This window comes from Vipera berus (assembly GCF_964194415.1).
Source record: "Vipera berus genome assembly, chromosome: 1".
NCBI classification, from domain to species: Eukaryota; Metazoa; Chordata; class Lepidosauria; order Squamata; family Viperidae; genus Vipera; species Vipera berus.
The window spans coordinates 162,775,273-162,796,309 of record NC_138202.1 but is presented as its reverse complement, the minus strand read 5'-3'; the positions used below and the strand labels follow the sequence as shown (position 1 = coordinate 162,796,309).

The 21,037-nt window shown below is 40.6% G+C and overlaps 1 protein-coding gene across 1 annotated transcript in view; it reads left to right on the top strand.

Moving 5' to 3' along the window:
* Window positions 1-21,037, top strand: part of PDE11A (phosphodiesterase 11A) — a gene marked incomplete at both ends in the record, with an annotated part of 193,273 nt that overhangs the window by 29,788 nt on the left and 142,448 nt on the right. Inside the window, one exon of the mRNA XM_081340237.1 lies at window positions 3,741-3,899. Within this exon, the coding sequence (XP_081196363.1) occupies window positions 3,741-3,899 (159 nt within the window). The remainder of the gene's footprint in view (window positions 1-3,740; window positions 3,900-21,037) is intronic.

Genomic DNA, 21,037 nt, shown 5'->3' with positions numbered 1-21,037 from the left:
AGGAGGGAGAAACCCCTCTGAGGGCGCACAAGTCCGATCCAGAGTATTGTACTCGAGCCATGAGATGGAACTGTCCATATGAGCCATTGTTCACAAATGGGGTCAGAAGTTATTAAGATGATAAGATGTTAGTTCAGATGTAAAAAACATTAAGTCCGGAGCGTGTCTTCATCCAGCAGTCTGCCAGTCCGGCTCTGCTCTCACCTGAGCCGGTCCAGACAAGAGCCCATGACTGTCCTCTCACCTAGCCATGAAATCCAGCCTGGGATGGATAAGGGCAGCGTTGCTGGGGAAGCAAAAGTCCCCCTTGCTAGTCTCTCACACCAGCAGGGGATTGATAGCCAGTCCAGGGCCGCCCTCTCACCACGGCCTGTCCTAGACTCCTTCCGGAACATCATAGGGAGGTCACGGGAACAGGAGAAAAAAATGTCCCAAATCCTGTTCCAGCCTCCAGTCCATCTTAGAAAGTAGCAAGCAGAGACCATCCAACACGCTAAATCCATTTCTAGGGCTGCAGGGAGCTCAGTTATAAATGTCAAATGCTCAGATTCAAGCAGCCAAATCTCCATCGTCCTCTGAGAAAAAGGAGACAGAAAAGTCTCCCCCATAGCCTCCACGCCGAGACGGGAATCCGCAGCCATTTTATAAGCGGAAAGGCCAGGAGCAACAGACAGGAACAGAGAGATCCACGCGGCTGCAGACGGCGCCCTCCGACCGAGTTCAGGCGCCTGATGATCCATCCAGGGGTCCGCAGCAGGATCCTAGGCTGCCGAAGTCATCTCAGTCTGAGAAAGCTTCCCCAACGCCCGAGGAAGGGAGAGCGAGCAATCAGTTCTAGCCAGCACAGCGCCCGACAGCTGATCCAGAGCACCAGCTGATCGGCGGCAGGCTACAGGCCGCCCGGCCGCTGCCGCGGCCGCTTCTACTTCTCTGGGGGGGGAAAGGCTCCACACCGCGAAACGGTGCTAGCCTGTTGTTCCTACACCCCCCCTCCGAATATGCCCTTCGGCTGGGCTTTCGTGAGCCTCACCAGTCCCCCATTGTGTAGGCTCACCGCAGAGCTCAACGAACGCCGCCCGTGGTCGCCGCCATCTTGGGCAAAAAAAAATAAATTAGCCAATATAGAGTGAAAAACACAGGGATTTCCAATAGTTATGCTTATTGCTAGTCAGGGCAAGAAACATAATCTTGAAAACAGTAAACTTCCCTTATTTATAGTGAGTCAGCTAAGATGGAATCTCTTTGTAACATGTTTTTCCTGTATTTCCTATATCTGGGCTCTGTTGTCTCTTCTCACATAATCTAAATTCCTCCTTCCCATAGTCTCTCACAAGAAAATACCATTTACTTAAAATCATTTTTTATGTGTGTCTAGGTTATCTGTAGCACAACTTTGTTATTTATTAGAGTATTTATTTATTCATTTGGTTAACATCCCACCATTCCTCTAGGACACAGGTCTGCAACCCGCGGCTCCGGAGCCGCATGTGGCTCTTTCAGCCATCTCTTGCGGCTCCCAGTCCTCTACCATGTGCAGTCCAAAAAAAAAAAGTGGGACTAAAAAATCAACCAATCAATTCAAATATGCAGGGTAGGTGCATATCTCGCCTTGGCTCCACTCTTCAGTCAAACCCTGTTCTGCGCATGCACACATGTACGCGCATGTGCACACATTTTTTGCGGCTCCCAGTTTTTCCTTTTGTGAGGGAACCGGTTCCGAGTGGCTCTTTCACTGTTTCAGGTTGCTGACCCCTACTCTAGGAACTCAGGGTAGCAAACCACTTCTTCAGTCATTCCCCATAACAATACCCTTGTATTGTATATTGTATAGATTGAGTTGAGAGATAGTTAAGGCTGGTCTTGTGTCTTGTGTTATTGACTTTAATGCTAGCACTTCCTTTTATATTGGAGTCAATTTTTTATTGTTTTATTTTCTATTCTATATGTTTTCTTGAAGAATTCTGTTTTATAAAACGACACCATTACAAACAAATGCATTCTAAATGATTGCATTCACTCTATAGTTATTTTCTTTGGAACTTATTTTTTCCATTTTTTCGCTAGCCATGTTCATAACAGTTTATCAATTATAATTTGATCCACTTGGTTAGTTTCTTTTTAATTTCACATTCATTACTTCTACTGTATGGGTCTTTTTAGAGTGAGTCTGCCACACCCAAACAGGACAACCAGAGATTATTCAGAAGTTTTTGCTTTTTTCTATATTTGCTGGCAGCTCTGTTTTTAATCTCCCCTCAACCAGAATTGTAGTAGCTAGACTTAAGGAAAGGGTTAGCTATCTATAGAGCCCAGGTGTCAAACTCGACATGTCACGTGACGTGTCGTGACATATCACGACTCTTTTTGCATTGCTGGCAATGGAGTGGGCGCGGCTTCGGTATGATGAAAACTGGCCCACGGGCCGGCAGTTTGACACCCCTGCGAATAGAGGAAAGGTAGACAAAAGATGGAGATTAGACCTTGGGGAAGGTTAGTTTAAAGGTAACCAGACAGAGCTGCTTTAATTCAAACAAATGCAAACCCTAATCCCAACTCAAGCTCTCAAGAGTCACACCCAGATTTTGGGAGTAAATCACAGATTGTTAGACACTTAATCCTTAATTCACTCCTCAGCTAGTCTTAGGAAAAGACTTCCAGACAAGAATCAACAAGATTACAAACGGTATTGCATACCATAATGGAACAACAGTTGATTGTCCACTGTAGTGCATAGAGGTCAGAAATTTATAGAGCTTTAGGGCTGAACTGTTCCTCCTTTCTTCTAAATTAACAAATTCCTAGTAGGATGTTGAAAAGTAGTTGTGATATATTTATGAAATGGTTCTCTTTATCTTGGAATTATTGGGTCCTGCCTTACTAGCTTCAGTCCTGTCAATATCTAATTTCTCACTGCAAGTAAACGTCTCTGTGGCTTAGACGTAGTGCTTGATTTATGACCATTCAGCCACATTTCAAAGGTATGATGGCACTGAAAGAAGAGACTTATGACCTGTGCCCAAAGTTACAACTGATGTAGGAAACCTGTGGTCATATGACCAAAATTCATGCACTTGGCAGCTGAGTGATTGTTCATAAGTCAAGGGCTACATGTAAGTTTCTCATACTCTCAAGTGAGGAAAAGATGATGGAAGGTGTGACAGTAAACAAATGGGATGGCAGCTTTATATCCATTCATCTCATTTAAAGTGTTTAAAGAATAGCTGTTATTGTAATATATGTCGTTACCAGTCTTAGACATTATAATTGATTTCCAGAATTGGGTGGAGCAGAATTGTACAGTGATGATAGATAACAGTGTGGATAACAGATTGGGACGAGGAATCCAAAGAAATTGCTCAAAATATTATTTTTAAAAGTCTGTTAAAGTCAGGTCCATTAAAATAGCCAAGAACAAACAAAAAAGCAGAAAAAAATTACTCCTATTGTACATGCCAAGCAAAAGAAGCAAATAGAAATATTACAAAATGTATATCAATCTAATGTGTACAATATAAAACAACATGCAAAAACCTCTCTCTCTTTCTCTCTCTCTCTCTCTCTCTCTCTCTCTTCTTTCTGTCATCCAAGTTCTAAATTACCATCTTTCAGTAGTGTGCAATGCATGCCAGATTGTAGTTCAATCTAAGAAATTCCTGACAAAAGTGATATTGAATATAGAGTAGAATGTTTTAAAAGCATATAAGTTTTAATCTTAATATTTTCCTTCTCCATTTTGTTAGGACCACCGCTTTAATGACAAGGTTGACAAACTGACAGGATACAAGACCAAGTCATTGCTCTGCATGCCTATAAGAAACAGCGACGGCGAAATCATTGGAGTTGCACAAGTGATAAATAAAACTCCTGGAGGTATTCCTTTTACTGATGATGATGAAAAAGTAAGATTTTCTGCCCTTTTTGTTTGATAATGTGGAAAAGATCTCATACTTAGTACTTCTCTCAAATGTGTATGCAGAGATGTATCTCTTTATGTATAGAAAAATATTATTTTTCTATAGGATATTAATAAGCATTGCATTATTTAATTTGAATTTTGCTGGAAACCTGGTCATTCTAGATCCTGGGGTGAGATGGCTGGTTTAACCACTTCTGTTTCTTGGTTTAGGTATTTTTTTACTGTTACGGATTGATTTTCTGGTTAGTCTTATCCAGGGCTTTTTTTCTCATAGAATGCTCAGAACAGTGTTCTGGCACCTTTTTTTTTTTGCAAAAAAAGAAAAAAGCTCCCTCTATTGGCTTTCGAAAGCCTATTGCAGGGCTAGGCAATCTTGGCTCTTTTTTATGACTCGTGGACTTCAACTCCCAGAAATCCTGAGCCAGCCATGCTGAGGGGAAAGGGAGAGGTTTCCAAACTGAGCCATGCTGGCTCAGGAATTCTGGGAGTTGAAGTCCTTGAGTCATAAAAGAGCCAAGATTGCCTACCCTGCACTAGAGGAGGACATTAAAATTATTTACATGGTTACTTCTTTAGGAATTAATCTTTTAGAATCTAAAACCGCTAATTCAAAAAAGCCAACAGGAAAGAACCTCACATTTTTCATCTGCTTCTGTCTTTTGGAAGGTAAAATTAGATAACAAAACAATCCATTTCCTATGTTAACATCTCTGCAATGAAATCAATAAAGGTAACAGGAAAGAAATGAGGAACATTTTTCTCAATGTAATATGTCTAATTTAGCTGATGCTAGAAAAAAAATAGTATGTTTCGTACATACTCTTGAAAACTATTTTGAACCTAACCATCTATTACAACTAAAACAGTTTAAACAATTCTTAAGAATGAAATATTCTTAATTTAGACTTTACTTTTACTGTTTGGACTGTTGTGTGTTTTGAAAAATAGATTTTTAGAATCTAGTTATGTTGTGCTTCAGTCTTTAAATAATTAACCTAGTATATACATAACAATATATGATGTTTTCCATGGTGAGCTTAACATCAATAACAACATTTATTAAAAAGGCTAAAATAATTTCTGGTGGTATTATCTGTACATTAAAATTTTGTTTAGTCGCAATCTTTCACTTTTCACATTCTGGACAAGCAGTGGTCAGGTATCCTAGCAAAAGATGTTACATATGTACATAAGTGTAGTCAGTAGCATATGCCTTTTTAAAAATATCAAACATGCAAAGAAACAAAAAATGTCCAAAATATCTGTATTACATCCAGAAATGCCAACTTTGCAACCAATATTTCCTCATTCTCTGTCGTCCCCTTCTTCTATTGCCCTCAATCTTTCCCAGCATTAGTCTCTTCTCCAGTGAGTCCTTCCTTCTCATTAGGTGGCCAAAGTATTTGAGTTTTAGCTTCAGGATCTGGCCTTCTAAAGAGCAGTCAGGGTTGATCTCCTCTAGGACTGACCGGTTTGATCGCCTTGCAGTCCAAGGAACTCGTAGGAGTCTTCTCCAGCACCATAGTTCAAAGGCTTCAATTCTTTGGCGCTCAGCCTTTCTTATGGTCCAGCTTTCACTGCCATACATTGCAACTGGGAAGACCATAGCCTTGACTATACGCACTTTTGTTGACAGGGTGATGTCTCTGCTTTTTAGTGTGCTGTCTAGATTTGCCATGGCTTTCCTCCCAAGGAGCAAGCGTCTTTTAATTTCTTGCCTACAGTCCCCATCTGCAGTGATCTTGGAGCCCAGGAAAATAAAATCTGTCACTACCTCCATTTCTTCCCCATCTATTTGCCAGGAATTGAGAGGGCCAGATGCCATGATCTTGGTTTTCTTAATGTTTAGTTTCAACCCAAGTTTTGCACTCTCCTTCTTCACCCGCAACAAGAGGCTTTTTAGTTCTTCTTCACTTTCTGCCATTAGAGTGATATCATCTGCATATCTTAGGTTGTTGATGTTTCTTCCGGCAATCTTAATTCCAACTTTTGATTCATCTAGCCCTGCTTTTCTCATGATGTGCTCTGCATATAAGTTAAATAGGCAAGGCGACAGTATACAGCCTTGCCGGACTCCTTTCCCAATTTTGAACCAATCAGTGGTTCCATTTACATCAGGCCTTTTCAACCTTTTCAGAAATTGTATCACTTTTAGGACATGACAATATTCAAGCACCACCAGTGCTTAACAAGGTGTCAAAAACTTGATGACTAAAAAAAGGGGGGGGTATTTTGGTTTTCATTGGTTAGATTCATTTATTGTTATAGAAATGGCTAGTTTATAATATTATAGAAAAGCAAAATGTTGAGGTTCAATGTTAATGCTTCCTTCTACTCCTGTATCAGAGGAAGTCAGAAGTCAGTGCCTTTTCTTTTTCCCTTCTCCCCCTCACTTTTCCCTTTTTCTCTCACCCTTCGCTCGCAAAAGCCCCCCCCCCACTCATTCACACTTTGCTCACAAAAGCCTCCAGTCGCTCTCACTCACTCCTCCGTCTCTTTCAAAGGCACCTCGTTCAGTCTTTCCCCCACTCACTCCATCTCTTTCAAAGGCCTCTTGCTCGCTTGCTCACTTACTGCCCCGTTGCTTCCAAACACCATTTGCTCGTTCACTCACTCACTTACTGCCCCATCGCTTCCAAACGCTTCCAAAAGCCACTTGCTCGCTCACTTACTGCATTTGGAAGCAATGGGGCAGTAAGTGAACGAGTGCTGGAGGCTATCAGCTGTTTGGCGCCGGAGACCACTGCCACGAGGAACACAGCTCTCGGTCGGGGTTTGGAGCAGCTGCGGATCGGGGCTCAGCACTGGCCGTGGCGTGGCAACTGCGGGGAGGGGAATCCCCACGGCGGCTGTGGGGAGGGGAATCCCCGCGGCATGTGGCTCCGAGCTGAAGGGGCGGGGGTGCACAGGATGAGCAGCGATGCCATAGCAAGACACCAGCATCGCTCCCAGTGATAGCACCTATGAGTTCTGGCGCCTTTTTTTTTTTTTTTGAAAAAAAGCACTGGTCTTATCTTTCTTCCTTGATTCTTACTTTATTTCATTTTATTTTCTTGTAAACTACCCAAAGTTATTGTGTAGACAGACAGCCTTAGAATTGGGATATTAAATTAGAATTAAATTATTTAATAGTCAGCCATTAAGTCACTTATTTGTTGAAATAGTTCTATTCATTAACTATTACAAATTCTTTATATACATAGATCAGTTATGAATGATTATAATAAAATATGGTCACCCTTTATTGAACACGTTGTGTAAAATTTTTGTAAGAGGCCTTCCATTATTTACTTTTTACTTTTTCTGTCCTGTTTATTTGAATAAAGACAGCATTTACAAACAGTCACCCAATAAGCTGTTCTAGAGATATCTAAATTAACCAACAACCAGCATACCTCTTGACCCATTACCTCCCAAATTGTAAACCAGAGCAAGAGAAAACCATTTTCTGGGTGAAGATAGCAGTGGGCAACAGCAGCCACAGGTTAAGTAGTTACTTTTTATAATACATTTTAAAAATTTAAATTCACAATTCAGGAGCAATTTTCAGTGGAATTTTGGAGCGTATACCCAGATGCATCAAGATCAGTGGACTTCAAATGTTCCAAGCTATCTGTCCTGGATATGTCCAACACTTGATCCAGGAAATGTTATTATTAGAAAAAAGAAATGAAAATAGATGCACATATGGAAATGAATCAGAAATAGAAATCTGGAGATATTTCAATTTTTAATGGTATATTTTGGATAGGATAGGAATTTAATTTCTTAATGTATATCTTAATTAATATCAATAACCAAATCCCACTGAAGGTATGCATATATTTATGATGACTGAAAACCTTTCCTGATATCACTGTTCTGTTCTGTTTCTTTGCCTGCTTGACATGAAAGCTTAATTTGGAAACAAACCAGTGAAATTTGGATACACTAATTTTTTTTGCACGTTTCATTCTCCCTTTGTTTAGAGCAATTAAGACATGGTTGTAGTAAGAACATTGCAATCATAAACATTTTTAAATTAAAAATATACAGTATAGCAACAAAATATACGCATTTAGATCCTACAAGCAACTTCTTAATAACAAATATTGGATGAAGAATTACTTAATGTTATTATGTTCTGAACTAGCCTTTGAAAAATAGGGAGGGGATATTGATTTTCCATTTTTAGCATGCCACAATAATTTGTAGTGTAATTATAACAATCTCAGATTGTAATGCAGTCAGGTGTCCTCATTTTATCATTACCCATAATCTCTTTGCTCAAATTTTCAGTGATACTAGTGGATGAAATCATTAAGATTTTTTTTTCAAACTCCATCGTGATATTTCCAAGAGCTTCAAGGAATAAATAAAGAATTGAACATGGTTATTTTTATGGTTTCCTATCATTATGGAACGATGGGACGCGGTGGCTCAGTGGGTTAGGACGCTGAGCTTGTTGATCAGAAGGTCGGTAGTCTGGCGGGTCGAATCCTGAGTGCCGCGTAACAGAGTGAGCGTCTGTTACTCGTCCTAGCTTCTGCCAACCTAGCAGTTTGAAAGCACATAAAAATGCAAGTAGAAAAATAGGGAAGGTAACAGCGTTTCATGCGCCTTTGGCGTCTAGTCAATGCCGGCCACATGACCACGGAGACGTCCTCGGACAAGCGCTGGCTCTTCGGCTTTGAAACGGAGATGAGCACCAGCCCCTAGAGTCAGAAACAACTAGCACGCATGTGTGGGGGAACCTTTACCTTTACTTTTATCATTATGGAGGACCAGTCCAGCAGTGGAGATCATGCTGATGCATAAAAGAAAAGCTTCAATGGTAGTCTGGGGGATACCTTTAAAGTAATGCGTTTTGCCATTATGTGCCTTAAAAGTGGAATTAATCAATCGGTGAAAAGCTATGAACTTACTAAGCATAAACTTCACACATTTTTACAACAGAAAGTCAGTGCTACCCTGGGTTATAAAAATTGGAGAATTGTTTGCTCTCTGTGTATGAACTGGCTCTTTATCAACATAATGGAAAGATCGATTAATATTATTTCATGTGGCCAAGCTTTAATGCATTATTTAAAACTGAGTGTTTTATATATGAGTTTGGTCTTTATTTTTCCTTTCGCTTATTTTTATTTTGTTTTAGATTTCCTATATTTTATAAGACTTGACGCTATGTGCATGGCTAGCTTAGTGGGTAGGAAAGTTAGGATGCTAGCTTATCAAACTTTCCATAATGAGAATCAAAGACTTATAAACATTTATGCTCTTCTTCATACAAATCAGGAAAAGGAGAATGAACATGTTGAGTAGAGAGAACATGTTTCTGTGTATTGGATGAATCAGTGCAGTTGCTTCATGCCAGAAATATCAGCTCCCTGTGGTTATATTCTAATCATGCCAATACAGATTGCAATTAGAATAATTATATGTCTATATGTAGCTATGCTGGTCTGATCTCCGCATAGTTTGCCCCAGCTCTAGAGCACTTGTAAGCTAGAATTGGCTTACAAATCATATCAAAAGGTTTTAGGACTTCTACTGGTGACCCCCTCGTTTTTCAGGTCTCTTCTCAAAATTAGATGGACAGCATATACATTACATTAAATAAATAAATAAAATATATCCTTTGTGACTAGTTCATGCTGCCCTCCTGACATAAATATGAATGCTATCACATGAATGCTATCTTTATTCCTGTCCAGATGTTATCACTAGGTCCCATTCATTTTAGGGATAGAAATGCTAGGCTTATCAAATTTAGTGATTCTCCTTTCTGTCATCCAAGTTAAACCATTGTTAGCTTTGTCACACATCTGCAAATGCCTCATCAGTTATGTCTATGATTTTCAGACCTTGGAGCTCATAAACTTCCTTCCGTAGTAATCCAGGAAAGCAGTTTCCATCCTCATTCTGTCCAATTCCTGTATTTCTCTAATGAATCCCAATAAAACCCTTCAGATGCTGGCTAACATTTGACAGGCAAGATAGGAGGGGAAAATGGCACAATCAGAATAACATCTCAAGGAGCAAATTCTTTGGACATGACATCAAAGAAAGACTTAACGTATGGGAAGATAGCATTGTAAAATGGAGGAGGAGGAAGATATTGTTTCTGAGTTAAACCAGATTTTCTGCTATGTGGAGAGAATGAGCAAGCAATAAAATTGATATAAAATGTATTCTGTACAAATTTGTTCTGGTGGCACAATAAAGTTGTCTCCAAAAAGTGAGAGTCAGTTTGGTCCAGTGGGTAAGGCACTAGACTAGAAAGTGGGAGTCCATGAGTTCTAGTCCTGTCTTAGTCATGGAAGTCAGCTGGATGACTTTGGGCCAGTCACTCTCTCTCAGTCCAGCGCACCTGACAGGATTATTGTTGTTGTGGGGAATATAAGAGGCAGAAAGTGTGTTGGATATGTTGGCTGCCTTTAGTTATTTATAAAAATAATAGGCAGGATACAAATAAATGAAAGTTCTTTGAATATTGATAGTACTGGAAACATAACAAATTGTAAAAAACAATCCTATTACCGTAGTTTCCGGCGTATAAGACTACTTTTTAACCCATGAAAATCTTCTCAAAAGTCAGGGGTCGTCTTATACGCTGGGTGCTGAAAATTTAGGGACAGGGCTGGCTGGAAAACCTGGAGCGGATCTCCCATTTAGTCTGCGCAGGGAAAGCGGGACCAATTGGAGAAGAAGCTGCAGTCTGTGATTTTTTACAGGCTGGGGTCTGGGCGTCTTTCCTTCTAAAGTTGAAGAGCAGCTGTAGTATATCCCAACTTGAAAGGCAGGTGGGGAAGGCAGCAGCCAGAGCAGCCGCTAAGGACACATTTGACTCAGGAACTGGGCGGGCTGGCTGGAAAACCTGGAGCGGATCTCCCATTTGGTCTTTTTTTTTTAAAAAAAAATCCCATTTATATCCTGCCCTTCTCCGAAGACTCAGGGTGGCTTACAATTTAAAGCACAAATCAATGTGCTTAGCAATAGCCTTCATTCTGTGTATATGCCTGTTTATTAGGGCTTTCACCCCCCCCCCCCAAGCAGCATTATTACAAAGTCAGCTTATTGCCCCCAACAATCTGGGTCCTCATTTTACCTACGTTGGAAGGATGGAAAGCTGACTCAAACTTGAGCCTGGTGGGATGAGAACCTGCACTAATTGCAGGCAGCTTGTGTTACTTAAGGCTCTGCGCAGGGAAAGCTTTAGAGTGAATTAGGAAAAGTGAAAAAGTGAATTAGGAAAATAGGGAATGGTTGCTGGAATCAGGGGCTGCCACAAAGAAGAGGGAGTCAAGCTATTCTCCAAAGCACCTGAAAGCAGGACAAGAAGTAATGGATGGAAACTAATCAAGGAGAGAAGCAACCTAGAACTAAGGAGAAACTTCCTGACAGTTAGAACAGTTAACCAGTGGAACAACCTGCCTCCAGAAGTGGTGAATGCTCCAACACTGGAAGTTTTTAAGAAGAGACTGGACAGTCATTTGTCTGAAATGGTATAGGGTTTCCTACCTGAGCAGGGGATTGGGCTAGATTACCTTCAAGGTCCCCTCCAACTACTACTACTACTACTTCTTCTTCTTCTTCTTCTTATTATTATTATTATTATTATTCTTATTCTTATTCTTATTCTTATTCTTATTATTATTATTATTATTATTATTATTATTATTATTATTATTATAGTTTAATCCACTTGCACTGTTTTATGTTTACATGTTTGATGACAAACTGCCTTATGTTTATAAGTGACAGTTTTCCTACTAAGCACATGCATGTCATAAGCATTTGAATTAAAATTACCATATTAAAATCAAATCTGATGTATTTTAATTTTTATTTGGTGTGCGTTGGAAGAGGGGTAGTCTTATACGGTGAGTATAGCCCAAACCCTATAATTTAACAGGAAATGTAGGGGGTCGTCTTATACGCCCAGTCGTCTTATACGCCGGAAAATACGGTATATATTACCAGTGTTGATCTTTACTTCTGGAAAATAATTGATACAAATGAAAAAAGCATTGTAAAGAACTTTGTTCCTTAAATAATATAAGTGGAGAGAATAAACTTCAGTCTTACATGTTGTTGATGCTGATTATGTCAACAATTATGTAGTATTTTGAAGATTAAATTCCTGTTTAGGAACTAATGCCTCTTTCAAGAGGAAATAGGATATTTAGTGATGAGCTCTTTAGTTAAGAACTTACATAGATCACTATATTTTCTCTGTGAGAATGGCTTATGAGTTGTGGTGTAACAGCACAAAGTTTACCATGTTACTCCAAAGAAAAACTGTCTGAAACTATTCCTACTTGTCCCATCAGGAATAGTTTATGGTTTAGTTGATATCTGAAAAGAATTTTCACAAAATGCTAGAATAAATGTCTCTGTTTGCTTCAGTTTTGAACATTTACAAAATGGGTATATCAAGAAAGTTGCCTTACCATGTGTGTTGCTTAGCTAGATGGCTCTACCTGGCTGGTCTCTAGGGTCAGTAGCTAAGCAGGATTGTGCTGGGGTAGAATTTAGAGCAGGGATCTTCAAACTTGGCCCTTTTATGACTTGTGGCCTTCAACTCCCAGAATTCCTCAGCCAGTGTGGCATAAAAGGACCAAGTTTGAAGACCCCTGATTTAGAGGGAGTCTGTCAAAGAATCCCAAAACTGTAGGCTGGGTTGGGAAGCTGAGAAAAAAAAATCATTTAAAAAGAGAGTGGAAAGGCATTACTGTTGCTGTGGTAAGAAAGTCTTGTCTGTGAAATTATCAGGAATTGGGCTCAGGACAGAATCCCTACTTTTTACAACAAATCTTTAGGCAAAGATGCTTCTGGTTTTCCCTTTCTTGAGGGAAAAATTAAGGCTTTCAAAAAAAAGTTATGATTTGTTCTGATCACTGGGGTTTTTAAAAAGATATATAATGTTTTTTATTCACTTTTAACATATTTCTTAACAGGCAAGGAACAAGAATAATAGATAATATCCAAGAATGGTTTATTTTAGCATTGTTATATTTCCCATTTATTGATAGATAACTCAAAATTAGAGGTCTAATCATTAACATGTATATAATTTTTCAGAACCAATCTCTCTGTAAATTTAATGTTAGAATTTTATTGGTGATTTTTTTCAAGAATTAAAATTGACTATACTTTAATGTGCCAACTATCAAATTATAAATTATCTGTGATCCCTCAAAACACATAATAATCACAATTCTGCCACACATGCTACTTGTTTAGTTATTAGTAATTCAAATGTTTTTTTCATAAAGGAACAATTTCACAAGTTTACTGCATATGAATAATTGTTCCTTTCTGATTACAACTTCTCCAACATTTTGATATATGATTATGAGCTGTTTGTACTATTCCAGGGGTGTCAAACTGCCAGCCTGCAGGTTATAATTGAAGTTAAATGCCAACAATGTACTATCTTTCAGTGCATCTTTTGTATGGACGATGATAGAGAATAATTTCATTTTTTTGTATTTGGTTTCCTAAATTAATATGACAAGATTTGTTTAAAACTCCTGCAGGGTTCACCTAATTCTAATTCCAGTAATTGAGATTGTTCTTTTAGATTGGGAACAATAATTGATTAGTCATTTGTCAAAGGTAGCCTAATACCAAGATGCTGATTCCTTTATATCCTTTCTGTTAAGAAAAAATTAAGATAGAGTCATTTGAGCAAAGACAGATGGTAACCTATTTGTAATTCAATCTCTATTGTGTAGTGCCTTCTTATTATAGAAGCTACTGACTCTGCCAATTGACTCCAAGGCTTTGGTTATGTTGACTGATCTTGATTATAGAATTCTTAATATACCAGTAAAGTTATTGAGTGTTAAATTAATAAATTGTAAATTATATAATATTATATACAATTATACAATTATACAATTAAAATCCCAATAATAAATGTTGAGGGCAATAGAAGAAGGGGACGACAGAGAATGAAGTGGCTGGATGGAGTCACTAAAGCAGTAGGCATGAGCTTAAATGGAGTCCAGAAGATGGTAGAGGACAGGAAGGCCTGAAGGAACGTTGTCCATGGGGTCGCGATGGGTCGGACATGACTTCGCAACTAACAACAACAATGAATAAATGAGATCTATTTGTCCAAATGAAATCTCAAAATTTCTGATCTTAAATGTGTACAATCTCTAATATACTTTTGGAACCAAAATATAGTTTATTGCTTTGCCTACCTTAATAATACACTATTTTATAGAAATTTTCTGTCTAACTTGTGATTAAGTTGTGATAGATTAAATTAGCAGCCAAAAAATCTTTTAAGGTAGTGTTCAGGAAGCAGTCTTTGTTGTGCCGTGTATCCAGTTAAATCAGTATTTTATCTAATGCTCAAATTATTTCTTCTCTTCTTCACTTGAACATTAGTCAAGTCCAGTCTAATATCTGCAATATCTTTTTGCACGTTTCCTGTTTTAAGGAAATTCCATTGAATATTTTAACTGAGTAGACGATTCTTTTAGCTGTTTGTTGACTTGTTCCAATGTACCTCCCGTATTCTCTTGGATTGTATTAGCAACTTCATTCCATTCTACCTTCAGTTCTTGTTTTAGTTGCTCAAAGCATTGATTGGACAGTGCTCAATTTTCTCCTGCTGTGTCAAACTATATCCTCTTCTTCCATTTCTTATTTATTGCTAGAATGGGGTGTAATTTCAGCTTTTGGGGGAATCACCTTTCTTAAACATCTTTTATTAGTTATCTTGCCAACTGGATGTCATTTTTTTCTGCATGTGGCTCCAAGTCATTGATTCCTGGCAACTACCTGGATTAGTCCCTGCTGTTTCCTTGGCAAGGTTTTCAGAGGTGGCTTGTCATGACCCCCTTCCGAGGGATGAGAAAATATGACTGGCCAAGGTCGACCAGCTGGCTTTATGCCTAAGGGAGGACTAGAACTCAATATCTCCCAGTTTGTAGCCTGATGCCTTAGCCATTATATCAAACTGGCTCCCTAATAGTCAAATACAGAAATATAACTTATCAAAAGAGCTGGGTCTGGAAGAGATCAATTTGTTCAATACATCATCTTCTCTGGTGGCTAGCCACACACTCCTGTCCTTCTTTTATAAGTGGTTGTTTTATATTATTACAGATAATTGCAGGTAATTATTCTTACAGATAAGTATCTTCTTGAGATAATTCATGAATAACTGAAATGTTTTGAATTCATTCAATTTAACAAAAATAACAGTCTAAAAAGCAACTGTGTATAGATCAGCCATCTTCATAACAGTAGTAGTAGCATTTAGACTTATATATTGTTCCACAATGCTTTACAGCATTCTGTTTAAAATGTCAGCATATTATCTGTCCCCAACAGTCTGGGTCCTCTTTTTACTGACCTCAGAAGGATGGAAGTCTGAGTCAACTTTGAATCGGTCAGGATCAAACTCCTGGCAGTGGGCAGTCAGCCTACAATACTACTATCCATAGTTATGTATAGTAAAATATATTTGGCATAATATTACATAAAGTCTAGAGCCCTATCACCGCAGCTCATGGATACATTTCATCACAAATATAATACCACTGGCTTCTAATTATGTAAGAATAATTTATCATTGGCAGCCAGTGGGGAACATGAAAAATATAAAGCTTTTAGAAAGCAAATGACAGAAACTTAAAACTGGGATCAATATACAAAAAGACTAAATTGTTCAGAGACATTGGTTAAAGAAGAAGAAAAATGACAAACATGTTTTTCAAAAAGGTTTTGAAAAAATTAGTATAATTTAAAAGAAAGTACATGGCTACTAGTAAAATTATGTTGTGGGTTTCTCTAACCCTTAATGAACCTGAGCAGGACTAAGGTTAACTCTAGAAGCTTGGGAAATTTTGAAAAGTGAGATAATAAAAGCCCAGTCTAGCACAATGCCAACAAAGAAGAAAAATAACAGCTCTCAAAAGAAACCAGCATGGCTGCATAAAGAATTCTCTGATAAATTGAAAGATAAAAAGGACAAGTATAAAAAGTGGAAAGAGGGGCACATAATTAAGGCAGAATATCAACAAATAGTCCGAGCCTGCAAAGATGAAGTAAGGAAAGCTAAGGCTCAAAACGAACTAAGGCTTGCAATCAAAGTCAAAAATAACCCAAAAAAGCTTCTTTTAACATATAAAAAACAAGAAAAAAGTTAAGGAAATGATTGGTCCATTAATGGGGGAAAGTGGCAAGAAGGTGACAAGCAAAAGGGAGAAAGCAGAACTATTTAACTCGTCTTTTGCATCTGTCTTTACACAAAGGGAAAAAACAGTCTAACCTATCAAAAACAGTACCATAAAAAACAGATTAGAAACACAAGTTAAGATAGGTAAGAAAATGGTAAGTGAGCACCTGTCCAGCCTAGATGAGTTCAAATCACCAGGGCCAGATGGATTACACCCCAAGGTTCTCAAGGAACTAGCAGATGTGATCTCAGAACCACTGAACTATATTTTTCAAAGATCCTGGAGCACTGGGGAACTACCAGAGGACTGGAAAAGAGCTGATGTAGTTCCCATCTTCAAAAAAGGGGAAAAAATAGATACAGGAAACTACAGACCTATCAGTCTGACCTCAATACCTGGGAAGATTCTGGAAAAGATAATCAACAAATCAGCGAACACCTAGAGGCAAACAAAGTCATTACCAAAAGCAAACATGGGTTTGTCAAAAACAGATCATGCCAGACAAATCTTATTGCATTCTTTGACCAAATGACAAAATTAGTGGACCAGAGGAATGCTGTGGATATAATTTACTTTGACTTCAGTAAGGCATTTGATAAAGTAGACTATAACCTACTACTTGATAAGATAGAAAAATGTGGACTAGACAGCATCACCACCAGATGGATTCGTAGCTGGCTGACCGGCCGTACTCAGCATGTGGTCCTCAATGGAACTGCATCTACATGGAGGGAAGTGTGCAGTGGGGTAACCCAGGACTCCGTTCTGGGCCCAGTGCTCTTCAACATCTTCATCAACGATTTGGACGAGGGGATAGATGAGAAACTCATCAAATTTGCAGATGAGACCAAGCTGGCAGGAATAGCCAACATTCCAGAAGATAGGCTTAAGATACAGGAGGATCTGGACAGACTTGAACACTGGGTGCTAAAATGAAATTCAATGGTGAAAAAAGTAAGGTTCTACATTTAGGCAAGAAAAACCAAATGTACAGGTATAGGGGGTACCTTGCTCAATATTTATTTATTTATTTATTTATTTTTATAAACCGCCCTTCTCCCGAGGGACTCGGGGCGGTGTACAGAGGAAGGAAGGTATACAGATTGAACAATAAAAAACAATAGTAAAAAACAAACTGGGACCCCAATTAAAGCTATCATGCCAGGCCGGACTGCTGGAACAGGAAAGTTTTTAATTCGCGTCGGAAGGTGCGGAGGTCGGGGGCCATCCGGATTTCGGTTGGTAAGCTGTTCCAGAGGGCTGGCGCACCCACTGAGAATGCCCTCCCCCTGGGGGCCACCAGCCGACATTCCTTGAGTGGTGGCACCCTAAGGAGGCCCTCTCTGTGGGAGCGCACAGGACGGTGGGGTGCTGACATTGGCAGAAGGTGCTCCCGTAGGTAGTCCGGACCCATGCCATGTAGGGCTTTGTATGTCATTGTTAGCACCTTGAACTTCACACGGAAGGCAACCGGAAGCCAGTGTAGCGCACGGAGGAGAGGTGTGATATGGGAGTATCGGGAGGCTCCCAAGAGTGTCCGTGCCGCTGCACTTTGCACCAGTTGAAGCTTCCGAGTGGATCTCAAGGGCAGCCCCATGTAGAGAGCGTTACAGTAGTCTAGGCGAGAGGTCACAAGGGCATGGGTGACTGTACGTAAGGAATCCAGGTCCAGATATGGCCGTAGTTGGCGAACTAGTCGAACCCGGGAGAAGGCCCCCTTGGTCACAGCTCCTATGTGATCTTCCAGGGAGAGCTGCGAGTCTAGGAGGACACCCAGGTTGCGGGCCCTATCAACAGGGGGTAGTAACTTGTCCCCGATGTTAAGCAATGGGACGTTCTGAATATCCTGGCTTGCCGGTACGTACAGCCATTCAGTCTTGTCCGGGTTTAGTTGAAGCCTGTTCCTCCCCATCCATTCCCGGACCGCTTTCAGGCAGCGGGACATCACGTCGAGGGCATCACTGATATTGTTTGGAGTTGAGATAAAAAGCTGGGTGTCATCAGCATACTGATGGTACCCTACTCCAAAGCTGCGAATGATCTCACCCAGCGGTTTCATGTAGATGTTGAACAGGAAAGGCGAGAGGACCGACCCCTGAGGGACTCCGCAAGCGAGAGGCCTCGGGGTTGACCTCTGTCCCCCTGTCAGCACCGACTGCACCCTTATCGCAGCGAGATAAGACCTGGTGAGGATTCTTAGTCGCAATCGGTCGGATTCGGATCGACTGGATCTCCAACGGCTCTCTAGGCCCCGTCTCCGACGCTTCATCTCCCGGAGCTCCTCGGTGAACCATGGGGCTCGCTGGGATCTGCGCCGGGTCAGAGGCCGCAAGGGTACAACTCGGTCCAGAGCCTCCGTGGCTGCCTTTTCCCAGGCTTCCACTAAGGCATCCGCCGAGCTGTGAGCAGGGAGTGCATGTGTGTCCCTAAGCGCTGCCTGGAACTTATCAGGGTCCATTAGGCGCCTAGGGCGGTACCATCTGACTGGCACCATGCACCCACGGTGGGGGGTGGCAAAGGGGAAGTCTAGCCGCAGGAGGTGGTGATCGGTCCATGACAGGGGCGTAACAGTTGTGGCACCCCCACCGATATCATCACGCCACCGTCCAGACACAAACACCAAGTCTGGGGTGTGGCCTCTCTCATGAGTCGGTCCAGAAATTATTTGCGACAGGTCCATGGCCGCCATGGAAGCCATGAACTCCCGAGCCAGTTCGGACAATCCTCCCAGGGACGGTAGATTAAAGTCGCCCAAGACCATGAGTCTTGGGAATTCAACCACCAACCCTGAGAGGACATCGAGTAGCTCGGGCAGGGCCGCCGCTGCACGATTAGGTGGTAGGTATGCCAACAGCAGGCCCAACTGCGCTCCTGGGCCGTATCTCAGTAGGAGAGACTCACACCCGACCATCTGAGGGACGGTGGTCTCTCGCGGGCTAAGGGATTCCCTGATGATAACTGCCACTCCCCCGCCCCTCCCATGGGCCCGAGGCTGGTGCAGCACCTGGAAACCTGGCGGGCAGAGGTCAACCAGAGGGACACCACCCTCTGGGCCCAGCCAGGTTTCCGTGATGCAAGCCAGGTCCGCATGCTCGCTCTCCACTAGGTCACGAATGAGGTGAGCTTTGTTAGCTACGGACCTTGCATTCAGGTAGACCAGCCTTAGCATGGGAGGGTGCACACCTTCGCTCCCGGGTCCTCCGGGGGAGTACAGAGGGTCGGAGCGTCTCACCGCTTGTACAGAGCGGAGATGACACTCCCGGTGACGATACGGCCCTCTGTCTGTGCACCTTCTGCCATTCCCCACCATCCTGGGAATGGGATGTTTGTCAGTACGCCACTGGGTATTATCGGCGACTGGTCCTCGTTGTATACCGTCGCGAATGGTCGTGGGCCTGGCATGCGTTATGGTGGCTGTGAGAGGGATCTCGGAGTCCAAGTGGACAATCACTTGAATATGAGCCAGCAGTGTGCTGCAGCTGCCAAAAAAGCCAACACATTGTTAGGCTGCATTAACAGAGGGATAGAATCAAGATCACGTGAAGTATTAATACTACTTTACAATGCCTTGGTAAGGCCACACTTGGAATACTGCGTCCAGTTTTGTAAAAAAGATGTTGAGACTCTAGAAAGAGTACAGAGAAGAGCAACAAAGATGATTATGGGACTGGAGGCTAAAACATATAAGGAACGGTTGCTGGAATTGGGTATGTCTATTTTAATGAAGAGAAGGACGAGGGGGGACATGATAGCAGTGTTCCAATATCTCAGGGGCTGCCACAAAGAAGAGGGAGTCAAGCTATTCTCCAAAGCACCTGAAGGCAGGACAAGAAGTAATGGATGGAAACTAATCAAGGAGAGACGCAACCTAGAACTAAGGAGAAATTTCCTGACAGTTTGAACAATTAACCAGTGGAACAACCTGCCTCCAGAAGCGGCGAATGCTCCAACACTGGAAGTTTTAAAGAAGAGACTGGACAGCCATTTGTCTGAAATGGTATAGGGTTTCCTGCCTGAGCAGGAGTTGGACTAGATGACCTCCAAGGTCCCTTCCAACATCATCATCATCATCGTTGTTGTTGTTGTTTTGTTGTTATTGTAACCTAATATTGTTTTTATAATGTTTTAATACTAGTAGATATCAAATAAGAGTAAGGAAGATTAGACTTGTAATGATGACAATGCATCTCTTGTACCTCTGTTTCAGACTAACCTCTGAGGAATTCCATTGCAGTGTTAGTATGGCTATATTAACTGGAAGATTTTAATTCTAGTTATAACAATCAGTTATATTTTATCTGATCTAGCATGTATTAAGACCAAAAAATGAAATGAATTCTAGAATATTGTACTTAAATATGCTTTATTGGCAAATAACTTTGAAGACATTTCCATTGCATAAAATATATTTTTGTTAAGAAATTAACATAATAGGCCTGTTTTGCTGATAGTTTAATTTTAACAACTTTTTTTTAAAGTGGCCTTTGTAAACTATTCCAGCTCTCCCTATCTGTCATGCTTGCAACGGACAAAGAGAAAAAAATGTAAGACCTGATACATCAGCTTTGCACTGCAATTTAGTCAACTAAAATAAAACTATTGTCTAGCTAGTTTGCTAATTGATGAAGTTCATTCCGCTGCTTGGCATAAAAATGAAAGCCAATTAAGCTCCCTGTGATATTTTCTTCCCATGCAGCCATTTCTTGGCATTATGTTTATTACTGCAGTCATAATAATTTTAACGATTTAACATGTTTAGAGAATATCAAAGATAAGTGTGTGCCATTGTTTACAGTCACATATGTTAATTAAAAATAACAATATATTGCAGTTGATAATTAATGTTATGTCTCGGTTCTACTGATACATTCAGAATATTGTTAAATATTACTGGAATAAGGTTTTATAATAGAAATATAATAGAAATGCCTTCCCAAAT